The 19616-nt window shown below is 51.8% G+C and overlaps 1 protein-coding gene across 1 annotated transcript in view; it reads left to right on the top strand.

Annotated features, from left to right (window-relative positions):
• Window positions 1–19616, top strand: part of CACNA1C (calcium voltage-gated channel subunit alpha1 C) — a 348304-nt gene that overhangs the window by 289463 nt on the left and 39225 nt on the right. Inside the window, exons 25-26 of the mRNA XM_075342990.1 lie at window positions 16104–16187; window positions 16642–16725. Coding sequence (XP_075199105.1) covers window positions 16104–16187; window positions 16642–16725 — 168 coding nt within the window. The remainder of the gene's footprint in view (window positions 1–16103; window positions 16188–16641; window positions 16726–19616) is intronic.

Raw genomic sequence — 19616 nt, 5'->3', positions numbered from 1 at the left:
TGTCTGGAGGCTGCGGTGTCTGGAGGCTGCGGTGTCTGGAGGCTGCGGTGTCTGGAGGCTGCGGTGTCTGGAGGCTGCGGTGTCTGGAGGCTGCGGTGTCTGGAGGCTGCGGTGTCTGGAGGCTGCGGTGTCTGGAGGCTGCGGTGTCTGGAGGCTGCGGTGTCTGGAGGCTGCGGTGTCTGAAGGCTGTGGTGTCTGGAGGCTGTGGTGGCTGCTGCACGCAATGTGGATCGTAAACAGATCAACCAATGACAGAATCTATGGATGGTGGCTGCTGAGGGTCATAATATAGAAAGGGGGCGATATTGGGCACTCATTTTTTGGGTTTTGTTTTTGCATGTCAGGAATGTTTATTTCTACATTTTGTGCAGTTATATTGGTTTCCTGGTGAAAATAAGTGAGATGGGAATAGATTTGGATTTTATTAAGTTGCCTAATAATTCTGCACAGTAATAGTCACCTGCACAAACAGATCCTCCTAAGATACCAAATCTAAAACCCCTCCAACTGCCAAAAATATTAAGCTTTGATATTTATGAGTCTTTTGGGTGATTGAGAACATAGTTGTTGATCAATAATAAAAAAAATCCTCTAAAATACAACTTGCCTAATAATTCTGCACACAGTGTAGTTTTTGTTTTGCGGAGACATCGGGACCCCAGTGCATTACAGGAGCTCGGATCAGCAGTATAGTCAGGAGGGGCCCCAGTGCATTACAGGAGCTCGGATCAGAAGTATAGTCAGGAGGGGCCCCAGTGCATTACAGGAGCTCGGATCAGCAGTATAGTCAGGAGGGGCGCCAGTGCATTACAGGAGCTCGGATCAGCAGTATAGTCAGGAGGGGCGCCAGTGCATTACAGGAGCTCGGATCAGCAGTATAGTCAGGAGGGGCCCCAGTGCATTACAGGAGCTCGGATCAGAAGTATAGTCAGGAGGGGCCCCAGTGCATTACAGGAGCTCGGATCAGCAGTATAGTCAGGAGGGGCCCCAGTGCATTACAGGAGCTCGGATCAGCAGTATAGTCAGGAGGGGCCCCAGTGCATTACAGGAGCTCGGATCAGCAGTGCAGTCAGGAGGGGCCCCAGTGCATTACAGGAGCTCGGATCAGCAGTACAGTCAGGAGGGGCCCCAGTGCATTACAGGAGCTCGGATCAGCAGTATAGTCAGGAGGGGCCCCAGTGCATCACAGGAGCTCGGATCAGCTGTACAGTCAGGAGGGGCCCCAGTGCATTACAGGAGCACGGATCAGCAGTATAGTCAGGAGGGACCCCAGTGCATTACAGGAGCTCGGATCACCAGTACAGACAGGAGGGGCTCCAGTGCATTACAGGAGCTCAGATCAGCAGTATAGTCAGGAGGGGCCCCAGTGCATTACAGGAGCTCGGATCAGCAGTACAGTCAGGAGGGGCCCAAGTGCATTACAGGAGCTCAGATCAGCAGTACAGTCAGGAGGGACCCCAGTGCATCACAGAAGCTCAGATCAGCAGTATAGTCAGGAGGGGCCCCAGTGCATTACAGTCAGGAGGGGCCCAAGTGCATTACAGGAGCTCAGATCAGCAGTACAGTCAGGAGGGACCCCAGTGCATCACAGGAGCTCGGATCAGCTGTACAGTCAGGAGGGGCCCCAGTGCATTACAGGAGCACGGATCAGCAGTACAGTCAGGAGGAGCCCCAGTGCATTACAGGAGATCGGATCAGCAGTACAGTCAGGAGGGGCCCCAGTGCATTACAGGAGCACGGATCAGCAGTACAGTCAGGAGGAGCCCCAGTGCATTACAGGAGATCGGATCAGCTGTACAGTCAGGAGGGGCCCCAGTGCATTACAGGAGCTCAGATCAGCAGTATAGTCAGGAGGGGCCCCAGTGCATTACAGGAGCTCGGATCAGCAGTACAGTCAGGAGGGGCCCAAATGCATTACAGGAGCTCAGATCAGCAGTACAGTCAGGAGGGACCCCAGTGCATTACAGGAGCTCGGATCAGCTGTACAGTCAGGAGGGGCCCCAGTGCATTACAGGAGTTCGGATCAGCAGTATAGTCAGGAGGGGCCCCAGTGCATTACAGGAGCTCGGATCAGCAGTATAGTCAGGAGGGGCCCCAGTGCATTACAGGAGCTTGGATCAGCAGTATAGTCAGGAGGGGCCCCAGTGCATTACAGGAGCACGGATCAGCAGTACAGTCAGGAGGGGCCCCAGTGCATTACAGGAGATCGGATCAGCAGTACAGTCAGGAGGGGCCCCAGTGCATTACAGGAGCTCGGATCAGCAGTATAGTCAGGAGGGGCCCCAGTGCATTAGAAGAGCTCGGATCAGCAGTACAGTCAGGAGGGGCCCCAGTGCATTACAGGAGCTCGGATCAGCAGTATAGTCAGGAGGGGCCCCAGTACATTACAGGAGCTCGGATCAGCAGTACAGTCAGGAGGGACCCCAGTGCATCACAGGAGCTCAGATCAGCTGTACAGTCAGGAGGGGCCCCAGTGCATTACAGGAGCTCGGATCAGCAGTATAGTCAGGAGGGGCCCCAGTGCATTACAGGAGCTCGGATCAGCAGTATAGTCAGGAGGGGCCCCAGTGCATTACAGGAGCTCGGATCAGCAGTATAGTCAGGAGGGGCCCCAGTGCATTACAGGAGCTCGGATCAGCAGCACAGTCAGCAGGGGCCCCAGTGCATTACAGGAGCTCGGATCAGCAGTATAGTCAGGAGGGGCCCCAGTGCATCACAGGAGCTCGGATCAGCTGTACAGTCAGGAGGGGCCCCAGTGCATTACAGGAGCACGGATCAGCAGTATAGTCAGGAGGGACCCCAGTGCATTACAGGAGCTCGGATCACCAGTACAGACAGGAGGGGCTCCAGTGCATTACAGGAGCTCAGATCAGCAGTATAGTCAGGAGGGGCCCCAGTGCATTACAGGAGCTCGGATCAGCAGTACAGTCAGGAGGGCCCCAAGTGCATTACAGGAGCTCAGATCAGCAGTACAGTCAGGAGGGACCCCAGTGCATCACAGGAGCTCGGATCAGCTGTACAGTCAGGAGGGGCCCCAGTGCATTACAGGAGCTTGGATCAGCAGTATAGTCAGGAGGGGCCCCAGTGCATTACAGGAGCACGGATCAGCAGTACAGTCAGGAGGAGCCCCAGTGCATTACAGGAGATCAGATCAGCAGTACAGTCAGGAGGGGCCCCAGTGCATTACAGGAGCTCAGATAGCAGTATAGTCAGGAGGGGCCCCAGTGCATTACAGGAGCTCGGATCAGCAGTACAGTCAGGAGGGACCCCAGTGCATCACAGGAGCTCGGATCAGCTGTACAGTCAGGAGGGGCCCCAGTGCATTACAGGAGTTCGGATCAGCAGTATAGTCAGGAGGGGCCCCAGTGCATTACAGGAGCTCGGATCAGCAGTATAGTCAGGAGGGGCCCCAGTGCATTACAGGAGCTTGGATCAGCAGTATAGTCAGGAGGGGCCCCAGTGCATTACAGGAGCACGGATCAGCAGTACAGTCAGGAGGGGCCCCAGTGCATTACAGGAGATCGGATCAGCAGTACAGTCTGGAGGGGCCCCAGTGCATTACAGGAGCTCAGATCAGCAGTATAGTCAGGAGGGGCCCCAGTGCATTACAGGAGCTCGGATCAGCAGTATAGTCAGGAGGGACCCCAGTGCATTACAGGAGCACGGATCAGCAGTACAGTCAGGAGGGGCCCCAGTGCATTACAGGAGCTCAGATCAGCAGTATAGTCAGGAGGGGCCCCAGTGCATTAGAAGAGCTCGGATCAGCAGTACAGTCAGGAGGGGCCCCAGTGCATTAGAAGAGCTCGGATCAGCAGTACAGTCAGGAGGGGCCCCAGTGCATTACAGGAGCTCGGATCAGCAGTACAGTCAGGAGGGACCCCAGTGCATCACAGGAGCTCGGATCAGCTGTACAGTCAGGAGGGGCCCCAGTGCATTACAGGAGCTCGGATCAGCAGTATAGTCAGGAGGGGCCCCAGTGCATTACAGGAGCTCGGATCAGCAGTATAGTCAGGAGGGGCCCCAGTGCATTACAGGAGCTTGGATCAGCAGTATAGTCAGGAGGGGCCCCAGTGCAGTACAGGAGCACGGATCAGCAGTACAGTCAGGAGGGGCCCCAGTGCATTACAGGAGATCGGATCAGCAGTACAGTCAGGAGGGGCCCCAGTGCATTACAGGAGCTCAGATCAGCAGTATAGTCAGGAGGGGCCCCAGTGCATTACAGGAGCTCGGATCAGCAGTATAGTCAGGAGGGGCCCCAGTGCATTACAGGAGCACGGATCAGCAGTACAGTCAGGAGGGGCCCCAGTGCATTACAGGAGCTCAGATCAGCAGTATAGTCAGGAGGGGCCCCAGTGCATTACAGGAGCTCGGATCAGCAGTATAGTCAGGAGGGGCCCCAGTGCATTACAGGAGCACGGATCAGCAGTACAGTCAGGAGGGGCCCCAGTGCATTACAGGAGCTCAGATCAGCAGTGCAGTCAGGAGGGGCCCCAGTGCATTACAGGAGCTCAGATCAGCAGTATAGTCAGGAGGGGCTCCAGTGCATTACAGGAGCTCGGATCAGCAGTACAATCAGGAGGGGCCCAAGTGCATTACAGGAGCTCAGATCAGCAGTACAGTCAGGAGGGACCCCAGTGCATCACAGGAGCTCGGATCAGCTGTACAGTCAGGAGGGGCCCCAGTGCATTACAGGAGTTCGGATCAGCAGTATAGTCAGGAGGGGCCCCAGTGCATTACAGGAGCTCGGATCAGCAGTATAGTCAGGAGGGGCCCCAGTGCATTACAGGAGCTTGGATCAGCAGTATAGTCAGGAGGGGCCCCAGTGCATTACAGGAGCACGGATCAGCAGTACAGTCAGGAGGGGCCCCAGTGCATTACAGGAGATCGGATCAGCAGTATAGTCAGGAGGGGCCCCAGTGCATTACAGGAGCTCGGATCAGCAGTATAGTCAGGAGGGGCCCCAGTGCATTACAGGAGCACGGATCAGCAGTACAGTCAGGAGGGGCCCCAGTGCATTACAGGAGCTCAGATCAGCAGTATAGTCAGGAGGGGCCCCAGTGCATTACAGGAGCTCGGATCAGCAGTATAGTCAGGAGGGGCCCCAGTGCATTACAGGAGCTCGGATCAGCAGTACAGTCAGGAGGGGCCCCAGTGCATTACAGGAGCTCAGATCAGCAGTGCAGTCAGGAGGGGCCCCAGTGCATTACAGGAGCTCGGATCAGCAGTACAGTCAGGAGGGGCCCCAGTGCATTACAGGAGCTCGGATCAGCAGTACAGTCAGGAGGGACCCCAGTGCATCACAGGAGCTCGGATCAGCTGTACAGTCAGGAGGGGCCCCAGTGCATTACAGGAGCTCGGATCAGCAGTATAGTCAGGAGGGGCCCCAGTGCATTACAGGAGCTTGGATCAGCAGTACAGTCAGGAGGGGCCCCAGTGCATTACTGGAGCTCAGATCAGCAGTATAGTCAGGAGGGGCCCCAGTGCATTACTGGAGCTCAGATCAGCAGTACAGTCAGGAGGGGCCCCAGTGCATTACTGGAGCTCAGATCAACAGTATAGTCAGGAGGGACTCCAGTGCATTACAGGACCTCAGATCAGCAGTACAGTCAGGAGGGGCCCCAGTGCATTACAGGAGCACGAATCAGCAGTACAGTCAGGAGGGGCCCCAGTGCATCACAGGACCTCAGATCAGCAGTATAGTCAGGAGGGGCCCCAGTGCATTTCAGGACCTCAGATCAGCAGTATAGTCAGGAGGGGCCCCAGTGCATTACAGGAGCTCGGATCAGCAGTACAGTCAGGAGGGGCCCCAGTGCATTACAGGAGCTCAGATCAGCAGTATAGTCAGGAGGGGCCCCAGTGCATTACAGGAGCACGGATCAGCAGTACAGTCAGGAGGGGCCCCAGTGCATTACAGGAGCTCGGATCAGCAGTACAGTCAGGAGGGGCCCCAGTGCATTACAGGAGCTCAGATCAGCAGTATAGTCAGGAGGGGCCCCAGTGCATTACTGGAGCTCAGATCAGCAGTATAGTCAGGAGGGGCCCCAGTGCATTACTGGAGCTCAGATCAGCAGTACAGTCAGGAGGGGCCCCAGTGCATTACAGGAGCTCAGATCAGCAGTATAGTGAGGAGGGGCTCCAGTGCATTACTGGAGCTCAGATCAGCAGTATAGTCAGGAGGGGCCCCAGTGCATTACTGGAGCTCAGATCAGCAGTATAGTCAGGAGGGGCCCCAGTGCATTTACTGGAGCTCAGATCAGCAGTACAGTCAGGAGGGGCCCTTCCATCAGCTCCCATATCTATACTAGGACATACCTGTCCATTCACCCACAACCAGAGTATGAGCATGGTCCTGCTGCTCCCATCTCTTACAAGGTAGGACACCCCCACTTTCTGTACAGAGAAAAAGACCCACCCCCATTTTCTGCATAGAGTTTAAGACCTGCCCAGATTTCTGTACACAAAGACCCACCCTTGCTTACTGTATCAAGATAAAGCCCCGCCCCCGCTTTGTCTACAGAGATAAAGACCCGCCCCCGCTTTCTGTACTGACATAAAGACCCGCCCCCACTTCCTGTGCGGAGACAAAGGCCTGCCCCCACTTCCGTTAATGAGAGACAGACCCGCCCCTGCTTCCTGTACCGAGAGGAGGTCCAGGAGGAGCTATCTAATGCTTTAATGCCTGCACCCCTTCCCCAAAGTGGCTCCTCCAGGGACCATCGTTTGCCTATTCCACAGTGATTGATCTGGTTCTAGTCAGTTCTCCAACAATGCATTCTGGTCTCTGTAGTTCTGCATTTAACGCACTCTCTATAAATCAAAACTTACTGGTGTCTGTTTCTGTCTCGGCTGCAAACGAGCGGGCCCAAGAGGGGACATATCAGGAGAGGATCATAGTCCCTGTGCTCTACACTAAGACACTGAGCTCTGAAGTCCGTTCATAGGAGGATTGCTCCTTGCAGGTTCCCCACGGTGTAAATCTTCAATTGTTAAAAAACTACAACTCCCAGGGTGCACCACAATACTCCCAGCATGCCCTCACAGTCGTGGGCTTAGTTTTGCATCAGCGGGAGGATGACGGCTGGATCATGGTCTGAGACCTGAACGTTAGGCCTGACATATGCAGAGACCTGAACATTTAATCATCAGCCCAACACATCTGGAGGGCAAATCAGTCTGTGGATTACTGTATGGGGCACTTCTGTACGGGATACTTCTGTACGGGGCACTTCTGTACGGGATACTTCTGTACAGGGCACTTCTGTACGGGATACTTCTGTACGGGGCACTTCTGTACGGGATACTTCTGTACGGGGCACTTCTGTACGGGATACTTCTGTACGGGGCACTTCTGTCCGGGACACTTCTGTACGGGGCACTTCTGTACGGGGCACTTCTGTACGGGGCACTTCTGTACGGGATACTTCTGTACGGGGCACTTCTGTACGGGATACTTCTGTACGGGGCACTTCTGTCCGGGACACTTCTGTACGGGGCACTTCTGTACGGGATACTTCTGTACAGGGCACTTCTGTACGGGATACTTCTGTACGGGGCACTTCTGTACGGGATACTTCTGTACGGGGCACTTCTGTACGGGATACTTCTGTACGGGGCACTTCTGTCCGGGACACTTCTGTACGGGGCACTTCTGTACGGGGCACTTCTGTACGGGGCACTTCTGTACGGGGCACTTCTGTACGGGGCACTTCTGTACGGGATACTTCTGCACGGGGCACTTCTGTACGGGACGCTTCTGTACGGGGCGCTTCTGTACGGGGCGCTTCTGTACGGGGCGCTTCTGTACGGGGCGCTTCTGTACGGGGCGCTTCTGTACGGGACGCTTCTGTCCGGGGTGCTTCTGTACGGGACGCTTCTGTACGGGGCGCTTCTGTCCGGGGCGCTTCTGTACGGGGCGCTTCTGTACGGGGCGCTTCTGTACGGGGCGCTTCTGTACGGGGCGCTTCTGTACGGGGCGCTTCTGTACGGGGCACTTCTGTACGGGGCACTTCTGTACGGGGCACTTCTGTCCGGGGCACTTCTGTACGGGGCACTTCTGTACGGGGCACTTCTGTCCGGCGCACTTCTGTCCGGGGCACTTCTGTCCGGGGCACTTCTGTCCGGGGCACTTCTGTACGGGGCACTTCTGTACGGGGAACTTCTGTACGGGGCACTTCTGTCCGGGGCACTTCTGTCCGGGGCACTTCTGTCCGGGGCACTTCTGTCCGGGGCGCTGTTTGACCCATGTGTGATATTTCATTGTTGTTTACTGACCTCTAGTGGTAGCATTGTGTGATAGCGTGTAGGGACCCATCCTGATCACTGTGATAGAGCATGTCACCCTCAGGGTGGAGCTGCTGTCCTGCCCCCTGGTGGTGGAGTGAATGTCAGCAGTGAAATATGTGCAGCTGTTTTTTACAGGTCGGTCCTGTCCGCAGATCAGTCCATCAAACCCCGGAGCTTCATCTCTGCTGCAAATGCTAATAATTCTGCTCCTTTTCCAGGATCTGTCACCGCTGATCTCTGCTTCATTCTGTATTATCTTCCTCACTCCATACAGCAACAGCCATGATATGCCCAGACCGCTCCTAATACACAGACATCGGGACCCCAACTTCCCGTCCTCCTAATACACAGACATCAGGACCCCGACCTCCCCTCCTCCTAATACACAGACACCAGGACCCCGACCTCCCCTCCTCCTAATACACAGACATCAGGACCCCGACCTCTCCTCCTCCTAATACACAGACATCAGGACCTCGACCTCTCCTCCCCATGATACACAGACATCAGGACCCCGACCTCTCCTCCTCCTAATACACAGACATCAGGACCCCGACCTCTCCTCCTCCTAATACACAGACATCAGGACCCCGACCTCTCCTCCTCCTAATACACAGACATCGGGACCCCGACCTCTCCTCCCCATAATACACAGACATCAGGACCCCGACCTCTCCTCCTCCTAATACACACACACCAGGACCCCGACCTCTCCTCCTCCTAATACACAGACATCAGGACCCCGACCTCTCCTCCTCCTAATACACACACATCAGGACCCCGACCTCTCCTCCTCCTAATACACATACACACCAGGACCCCGACCTCTCCCCTCCTAATACACATAGATCAGGACCCCAACCTCTCCACCTCCTAATACACAGACATCAGGACCCCGACCTCTCCTCCTCCTAATACACAGACACCAGGACCCCGACCTCTCCTCCTCCTAATACACAGACACCAGGACCCCGACCTCTCCTCCTCCTAATACACATACAGTGTAAACCCTGTTTCCCTCCGCTCTCTATACAGACACATCTGCAGGCTTTTCCCTCCTCTCTCTATACAGATACATCTGCAGGTTTTTCCCTCCGCTCTCTATACAGACACATCTGCAGGTTTTCCCTCCACTCTCAATACAGACACATCTGCAGGTTTTTCCCTCCTCTCTCTCTACAGACACATTTGCAGGTTGTTCCCTCCGCTTTCTATAAAGACACATCTGCAGGTTTTTCCCTCTGTTCTCTATAAAGACACATCTGCAGGTTTTTCCCTCCTCTCCCTATAGAGACACATCTGCAGCTTTTTCCCTCCTCTCTATACAGACACATCTGCAGGTTTTTCCCTCCGCTCTCTATACAGACACATCTGCAGGTTTTTCCTGTTTTAGGTCAATTAGGAAACAAAATTATTTCTATCCGCCAAATGCCAGTGTAATGAGAGAGAGAGAATGTTTTCAGACATTTTTCTTCCTTTCTGCACAGTGCAGTTCCCTCCAGGTCATTAGTATTTGGTGGCATTGCCCTTACACTGTGTGACTTGGGGGAAACGTTTTGGATCCTTCCACAGCTTCTCACCATAGTTGGTGGAATTTGGGCCGATTCCTCCTGACAGATCTGGTGTAGCTGAGCCATGTTTGGAGGTCGCCACTCGCTCCGGCCTTTTCTGCTTTGTCCTATGGAAATAGGATTGAGATCAGGGTTTTGTGATGGCCACTCCAAAATATGGACTTTATTCTCCTTAAGCCACTGTGTAGCCAGTTTGGCAGTAGCTTCGGGTCATTGTCCATTTGGAAGACCCATTTCTGCCCAAGCTTTAAGTTCCTGGTTGATGTCTTGAGATGTTCTTCAGTGTTGCCACATAATCTTCTTTCCCCAAAACAACCCCACAACATGATGCTGCCGCCCCCGTGTGTCACTGTTGGGATGATGTTCTTAGACTTCAAAGCGTCTCCCTTTTTCCTCCAAACGTAACAATGGTCATTACGGCCAAACAGTTCAATTTTAGTTTCCTCAGACCACAGGACATGTCCAAAAATGAAGGTCTTTGTTCCTGTGTGCATTTACAAACATTAATCTGGCTTTTCCTGTTTTTTTTGGAGTAATGGCTTCTTCCTGCAGAACAGCTTTTCAGCCCATGTTAATACAGGACTCATGTCACTGTGGATAATGACACAATGTTAGCAGCTTCCGCCAGCATCTTCACAAGGTCTTTTGCTTTTGTTCTTGGGTTGATCTGCACATGTCTGACCAAAGCACGTTCATCTCTGGTGCACAGAACCCGTCTCCTTCCTGAGCGGTATGATGGCCGGACATTCCCATCTTGTTTGTACTTGTGTATAATTGTTTGTACAGATGAATGAGGCACCTTCAGGTATCTGGAAATTGTATCCAAGGAAGAACCAGACTTGTGCAAGTCCACAATTCTCCTCCTGAGATCTTGGCTGATTTTCTTTTGACTTTCCCATGATTCTACACAAAGAAGCCGTGTGTTTCAGGTGTGCATTACAATACATCCACAGGTGTGTCTGTAATTAACTCAGATGTGGCCAATAAACCTATCAGAGGCTTCCAAAGACATGACATCATCATATGGGCGGTCCCATATTGTTTAAAGACACAGTACTCAGTGTATGGAAACTTTTGACTTTGCAGAAAGTAATAAAAATGCCTGAAAACATTCTCTCTCTCTCTCTCAATATACTGGCATTTGGCAAATACAAAGAATTTTGGTTCTTAATTGACCTAAAACGGAAAAGGTTTATTCTAATTTCATGTAGGAAAGTAAAAAAAACCTGCAGATGTGTCTGTATAGAGAGTGGAGGGAAAAACCTGCAGATGTGTCTGTATAGAGAGCGGAGGGAAAAACCTGCAGATGTGTCTGTATAGAGAGCGGAGGGAAAAACCTGCAGATGTGTCTGTATAGAGAGCGGAGGGAAAAACCTGCAGATGTGTCTGTATAGAGAGCGGAGGGAAAAACCTGCAGATGTGTTTGTATAGAGAGCGGAGGGAAAAACCTGCAGATGTGTCTGTATAGAGAGCGGAGGGAAAAACCTGCAGATGTGTCTGTATAGAGAGCGGACGGAATAACCTGCAGATATGTCTTTATAGAGAGTGGAGGGAAAACCTGCAGATGTGTCTTTATAGAGAGCGGAGGGAAAAACTTGCAGATATATCTTTATAGAGAGCAGAGGGAAACATTTGGTTTCAACTGTAATCAGGAACCTGACTTGTCCTCCTCCTAATACACAGATATGAGGACCCAACCTTTGCTCCTTCTAATACACAGACATCAGGACCCCGACCTCTTCTCGTCCTCCTAATACACAGACATCAGGACCCCGACCACTTCTCCTCCTCCTAATACACAGACATCAGGACCCTGCCCTCCGGTGGTAGATGTTAGTTATTGCTGGCACTGATCCATTTACAGACATGTAGTGCAGGATGCGCACAGTGATGAGGGGTTCTGTAGACTTTATTTCAGGACATCACAGTTATTGTTGACTCCCTGAGGGGAGAGTCGCTGCTTTGTTACGTCACCGCATCGTGTCCTTGTCACCATCTCACGTTGTGTCATCCTCCTCGTTTGGTGGCGGGTGTTGTGCCCCCTCTCGCAGGTTAATGTACCCTCCTCAGCACTAAAATGACAGCATCAAGAAGGAAGAGTCGTGGGCATGTGACAATCACCGGACGGAGATGTTACCGATCTGCAAATGATGATAAGTGGAAACTAAATTTTCGGATGTGTTCAGTCTGGAGTCTGAGCCTCGTGCAGAAGCCCCGGCTGCTATCAGTGAGGTCATTCAGGTCTACTCTTCATTCTTGGTGCACTAACAGCCCAGTGTTACTTTGATTTGCTGCAGCCATTTCTCCAATGCCCCAGGAGCCGTTTGTCACAACATTAACTCCATGCCGCATGTTGCTCGTACTACTTAGAGTCGCCTGCACGGCCTTAACCGGCTCCCGTGTCTGCAGCGCCTCCGGACATGTCTACCATAGGGGACATCATTGGTCAGTGATTACAAAAGGAGCTGCCAGCCGTGGATCTTGATGAATGAGTGGCAAACCCTTCCTCAGACGACCATTAATGACCTCAGTGATAGCAGCTGAGGCTGGGAGTGTCGAGGTTTGTTCACGTGGCTCAGACTCCAGACTGACCACATCCAGAGGCTGTGAACATTAAGACCTTGACCCATCATTTCCAAATTCTTTTTCCTTTCTTGTCTTGTGATATTCGTTTCCATTTTTGGCGCCAAATTCAGCAAAATGGTGAATGCGATTTGTGAGTTTAGAGCAAAGTGAAGAATGGGCCTGTTTCCTGTATTCAACTGTCTTTGCAACTTTTGGTGTCAAAAGCCACAAAATAGGGCCAAAATTTTGGTGTACTCGAAAATACACAGAAGTCGCAATTGATGAATTAAGCGACAATATGTTGAATCGAAAGACTCCACTCAGAAAGCAAAAAACAACAGCCGAGAGGCTACAAAAAAGGCACAAATAGTGATTTGGGTGCAAAAAAAAAGGTGTAAAATGCACAAGGCAAGGAAACAATAGGTGCAAAGGCAACAATGACTCAGAACCTTAGTTTCCATTTTCCATCATTTTCAGATCAGTGACGTCTCCACATGGTCATCTCCATCCCTTCTCCTTGGTGATGAGGAGTATACAGTATATACCTCGCCTCTCCTGCACTGGTTATACATTGTGGTAGGATCCAGCACCTTGGAGAGCGGCAATAGGACTAGGGCACAGAACTGGGCTGCAGATTGCTAGGCCTCTATGGGACTGACCTTACCACACATCTAGAATGCGGAACTGGCAACTATGTGATCTCTCGCATAAAAATGGAGTAAACCCCAAAAGCCCCCCTCCGGATAGTCAGCCTCGGATTAGAAAGTCCAGTGGTGCACCTCACGGGTCACAATCGGTGACCTTATAGGACCCTGTTTTGGGTCAGTCTGACTGTGCAGCCAGGTAAGGGTACTTCACACTTGCGTTGTTTTCCTTCCGTTACAATCCGCCCTTTTGGAAAACAGTGGAATCCGTTAACGGATTCCGCTGTTTCCCATAGACTTGTATGGGTGACGGATTGTGCCAAAAGGACCTGCGTTGCTCTCGCTGGCCGACGCTCCGTTGCTTCCGCCCATTGGGAGGAACGCAGCATGTAACGTTGTTTTGAGCAGTGGAATCCTCAGGATTTCACTGCGCATGCTCTTTTTTTTTTTAAATCACAAACTCTATTTTGTCTCGCAGTGGCCGAACGTTCAGCTGAGCGCTCGCCCGCCGGCATGCTCGGCTGCCGGCAAGTGACAGCACTCAGCTGAGCGACCGGCCGCCGGCAAGTGAGAGCACTCAGCTGTGCGTTCGCCCGCCGGCATGCTCGGCCGCCGGCAAGTGACAGCACTCAGCTGAGCGACCGGCCGCCGGCAAGTGACAGCACTCAGCTGAGCGACCGGCCGCCGGCAAGTGAGAGCGCTCAGCTGCGTGTTCGCCTGCCGGCATGTTCGGCCGCCGGCAAGTGATAGCACTCAGCTGAGCGACGGGCCGCCGGCAAGTGACAGCACTCAGCTGTGCGTTCGCCCGCCGGCATGTTCGGCCGCCGGCAAGTGATAGCACTCAGCTGAGCGACCGGCCGCCGGCAAGTGAGAGCGCTCAGCTGTGCGTTCGCCCGCCGGCATGTTCGGCCGCCGGCAAGTGACAGCGCTCAGCTGAGCGACCGGCCGCCGGCAAGTGAGCGCTCAGCTGCGTGTTCGCCCGCCGGCATGCTCGGCCGCCGGCAAGTGATAGCACTCAGCTGAGCGACGGGCCGCCGGCAAGTGAGAGCGCTCAGCTGTGCGTTCACAATAGTCTGCTGCCGGTAAAACTGTAAAGAAGAAAAAAATAAATAAAAAAAAAAAAAGCTTTTTGTTGTTTTGTACGATCCGTAGCATCCGTTGCATCCATAACACAACGCAATGCTACGAAAACCGTCCAACGCAAGTGTAAAACTAGCCTAATACATAATCCCAAATATCTGGTGGCAGTGACCGGCTTGGAGGCTCCTCTGGACAGTTACCCATAGGAGGTTTTGACTGGAGTGAGGGGTCAGATTTTCAGTATCCTGCTGTATGGCTAAACTACATGGTCAGTCTTTGCATTTGCAGGTCGCAGTGGCCCAGGCGTTCACAGATTAATTCCTGTTTAGGGATCTGGCCTTACAGCAGGGTCCCCTGGGTTGTGTCCATGGAGTGGCTGTCGGCCAGTAGGAGCACGCTGGCAAAGGACAGTCTACAGGCTGAGTAGAAAGCAGAGAAGGCAGGTACAGGACAATGTCAGCCATCAGGAGGAATCAGGGATGAGGTCAGGAGATAGCCTCCTCTTCTTCTGCAGCTTGCATGTGTTACAGGACATAGCAGGCTGCTTGTTACTGTTCAGTCTCAGTCAGGTCAGACTCCAGCCACATCATCTCTCTCTGAGAATAAATCTAATCATATTTCCTATGAGATGATCGTTGAGAGACGCAGAAGAACAAATCCCTCGTGCAGATATTTGCGCCCTCCCTTTATACTTCCCATTTTGTTTTAATGAACCTCTGTCTTCGATTTAAACATCGCAGCAGTGATTTAGACACGTGCTGTGTACGTACCGGCCTGTAAGGGGCTGACTACAGCGTGGACGCCCAGGACCGCGCTGCTGCTAGTAGTAGTGGAGCGTCTCGCTGTACACTTCTGCTTCTCAGCCTCCTTTTAAAGGTTAAGTGAATGAAATCTGGAGCTGCAATCACAGTTCTGCTAATATCACTGTCCTTCTGTAACAGAGAGTTGTATTTCTCTACTTCTCCGCATTGTGGGAGAGGTACAGGGCATGAAATAGAGTCCAGCAGCAGCGGGGAGATGCCAGTCCAGAAGAAATGTGCAGAATTGTGAATGCAGCTCTGGATGTGACTGGATCAAAGCCGAGCTGCAATGATTATTGTGCCCAGGTCTCTTTATATCTTCATCTGTCTTTCCATATACATTGAGATGTGGGATCCATTTGTATGTTGATCCCCCTGCATTGTCGCTGTCATTAGTCTATAGAGGGGGGTATTAGTTATTGTCTTACATCCCCCTCCTGTATAAACCCTTATGTGCTTCATGAATCACAGCCGGTCTCCACCCTCACAATCCTGAATAATGTAGATCCCATGTAGGATATCCCATATTGCTTATTATACACGTAGAGCGGAGTATGACGCTGCCCCTAGGACAGAGGGTCTTACACGGGGTCATATCGAGCAGTTTGGCTTCCGGGTTTTATTGATAGGTGGCCCCCAGGGTGGTCAGCGCAGGGGGCATGGGGATAGCTTGGGGCTGCCGGTGTAGGAATATATTGAGTGAGCTCAGGCCTTACATACAGTGACAGTGGGAAGCTACATTTCAGGGGGTCCCCGGCCCCCGTGCAGTGACACGTGTTTATATGTCCGCTCCTGGAGATAACATATATTATTTCATACAAGTCTATAGGAAACCACAAACATTTTGGACCCATGAGGGCGAGACCGGAGGGTGCGACTGAATGCACGCGGCCAATCCTCAACCACTCCGCTAATCTGATCCTTTCTCCTGTACACCTAACACTGTGAATCTAGGACTGGGGTCCCCACTATTGTGCTTTATATGGGGGTGGTGTGGGCTGAGGCGGGATGGTCACTGACCCTGTCCCTGCCAGGAGGGTCTGCGCGGCTTTGAGGCCGGCTCTGCTGGCAGCGAGGGGGGATGTGCTGCTGTATTTGAGTCTGTCTAACCATCCTTTTTAATTCCCTACCTTGCCTTGCCTCCCGACTCCCCTATGTAGGGTTATTTTAGTGACCCTTGGAATGTCTTTGATTTTCTGATCGTGATTGGCAGCGTAGTAGACGTCATTCTCAGCGAGACGAATGTAAGTATATCGGGGCAGGTGCCCGTCCTCCGCACCCTCCGCACCCCCCTTCTCTCTCTCCTTCTCCATGCTGACGTGGCCGCTTCTATACCCCAATATTATTACTAGTGGTTTCCTTTGATTTTGATTTTTCGCAGACCGACCCCCCCCCCCCCCCCCCTCCCAGGGAGAAGGGAGAGAGGGAAGGGAAAAGCTGCAGGACCCCCTTTTCTGGAAGCAGGGGCTGAATGGGGCTTTTCCTCTCCCTCGTCTCTTCCGATAAGCAGGGCTACCCCCGGCGGCCGGACACGAGAGGAGCGGACGGTGCCAGTGTAATGCCTCTTAACTTTTCCTCCTCTTTTGCTCTTTTCTTTTGGTTCTCTCCCTTGTTCACACTTTTTCTTTTCTTTTCTTTGATTTTGTCTCTCTTTTTCTCTCCTCCGTCCTCCCTCCTCTTCTCCTGGGCTGTCATCAGCATTATTTCTGTGATGCATGGAATACATTTGATGCACTCATAGTAGTGGGTAGCATTGTTGATATTGCAATCACCGAACTAAACGTAAGTAATTTGCCTCTGTCCGTGACTGTGGCTGCATCACCCCCCCCACCCCCTGTTTGTCTTTCCTCTTCCGTTATTTCTTTTTAGTCTATTTTTACTTTATTTATTTTGATTTTTATTATTTTACATTTGGTTTCTCCTCCTTGGATTACATAGGAACTTGACTGTTGCATAAACTCCTTCTGGCATGAGATGCGCTGTATAGGAGGACGGGGCTAGTATGAGGGTCAATACGGCTACCAATCACAGACGGACGGCGTGAAACAGTCCCCTGCCCCCTCTACTACCCCCCACCCGACCCTCTTACCATAGACTTTCTGCTGCCATCCTCGCGTACAGCACCAGTGAATCCCAGCATTTTTCTATTCTGCCACGTGGACCCCGGTATTATCCGTGTGACGTCCGCCTGTGGCTGCACCCTCGGGCTCGCCCCTTCCTCCTATACAGCCTGGACCTGCTCTGTCTCTGTGACTTGGCATGAGATAACAGTTTTATTTTTTACACAGGAAATCCCGTCTAAATTTTACTTTCTCACCGTCACAATCCCCCCCCCCCCATAGGGTTACCGGAGATATCACACACATCCGGCACGGGTCTCTTACTAGAATTCAGACTCGTCACTTTGCAACATCCAGGAAAAGACAGATTTACTTAAATAATTAGGGAACATGAACTTAGTGCAGTCAGAATAGAATACACTGATAAGAGCCAAATAAAATGCATTGTGCAAATATACCCAGCTCCAGTATAAAATGGAATTATCAGAAGTGTCTGCAGCCACCACTAGGGGGAGCTCCCTGTATACAGAGATACATGATAAGATCCTGTCTGCAGCCACCACTAGGGGGAGCTCCCTGTATACAGAGATACATGATAAGATCCTGCCTGCAGCCACCACTAGGGGGAGCTCCCTGTATACAGAGATACATGATAAGATCCTGTCTGCAGCCACCACTAGGGGGAGCTCCCTGTATACAGAGATACATGATAAGATCCTGTCTGCAGCCACCACTAGGGGGAGCTCCCTGTATACAGAGATACATGATAAGATCCTGTCTGCAGCCACCACTAGGGGGAGCTCCCTGTATACAGAGATACATGATAAGATCCTGTCTGCAGCCACCACTAGGGGGAGCTCCCTGTATACAGAGATACATGATAAGATCCTGTCTGCAGCCACCACTAGGGGGAGCTCCTGTATACAGAGATACATGATAAGATCCTGCCTGCAGTCACCACTAGGGGGAGCTCCCTGTATACAGAGATACATGATATGATCCTGTCTGCAGTCACCACTAGGGGGAGCTCCCTGTATACAGAGATACATGATAAGATCCTGCCTGCAGCCTCCACTAGGGGGAGCTCCCTGTATACAGAGATACATGATAAGATCCTGCCTGCAGTCACCACTAGGGGGAGCTCCCTATATACAGAGATACATGATATGATCCTGTCTGCAGTCACCACTAGGGGGAGCTCCCTGTATACAGAGATACATGATAAGATCCTGTCTGCAGCCTCCACTAGGGGGAGCTCCCTGTATACAGAGATACATGATAAGATCCTGCCTGCAGTCACCACTAGGGGGAGCTTCTTGTATACAGAGATACATGATAAGATCCTGTCTGCAGTCACCACTAGGGGGAGCTCCCTGTATACAGAGATACATGATAAGATCCTGTCTGCAGCCTCCACTAGGGGGAGCTCCCTGTATACAGAGATACATGATAAGATCCTGTCTGCAGCCTCCACTAGGGGGAGCTCCCTGTATACAGAGATACATGATAAGATCCTGTCTGCAGCCACCACTAGGGGGAGCTCCCTGTATACAGAGATACATGATAAGATCCTGTCTGCAGCCACCACTAGGGGGAGCTCCCTGTATACAGAGATACATGATAAGGTCCTGTCTGCAGCCACCACTAGGGGGAGCTCCCTGTATACAGAGATACATGATAAGATCCTGTCTGCAGCCTCCACTAGGGGGAGCTCCCTGTATACAGAGATACATGATAAGATCCTGTCTGCAGCCACCACTAGGGGGAGCTCCCTGTATACAGAGATACATGATAAGATCCTGTCTGCAGCCACCACTAGGGGGAGCTCCCTGTATACAGAGATACATGATAAGGTCCTGTCTGCAGCCACCACTAGGGGGAGCTCCCTGTATACAGAGATACATGATAAGGTCCTGTCTGCAGCCACCACTAGGAGGAGCTCCCTGTATACAGAGATACAGGATAAGTTTCTGTCTGCAGCCTCCACTAGGGGGAGCTCCCTGTATACAGAGATACATGATAAGATCCTGTCTGCAGCCACCACTAGGGGGAGCTCCCTGTATACAGAGATACATGATAAGATCCTGTCTGCAGCCACCACTAGGGGGAGCTCCCTGTATACAGAGATACATGATAAGATCCTGTCTACAGCCACCACTAGGGGGAGCTCCTTTTATACTCTGTTAAATATATCGGCTGGCCTCGCTTTGTTTGAGGTGTAGTTCTCCTTTGGAAGGAGATTGTCTGTATTATAAAAGGTGGTTACATGTCATATGCGTGCCTTATGATAGTTAGTAAGAGAAGGGGTGTTAGTTAAGATGTGGCTTATACTCTTCTCTGTAAATTGACATGAAGTAATCACGTATTTGAATCTTTTTTTTTCTTCCTGTAAATTTTCTTGTTTACTTTAATAAAGAAAGATTAAACATAAATATATCGGCTGAATGCAGTGAGCTCCATCTAGTGGTGGTTGCAGATACCTTGAACATTATCATTTATAATATCCAGAGGTTTTTTTATCCTAAAAAGAAGAAAGAAAAGAAATCTGATTTTCAAGGGTGGACAATAGGGTTATTATTGCTGCCATTTTCTAAATGCTTCCCCATTATTATG

Source organism: Anomaloglossus baeobatrachus, chromosome 4, assembly GCF_048569485.1.
Source record: "Anomaloglossus baeobatrachus isolate aAnoBae1 chromosome 4, aAnoBae1.hap1, whole genome shotgun sequence".
NCBI lineage: Eukaryota > Metazoa > Chordata > Amphibia > Anura > Aromobatidae > Anomaloglossus > Anomaloglossus baeobatrachus.
Note: the sequence above shows the minus strand (reverse complement) of the source record. Positions and strands in the feature narration are given on the sequence as shown.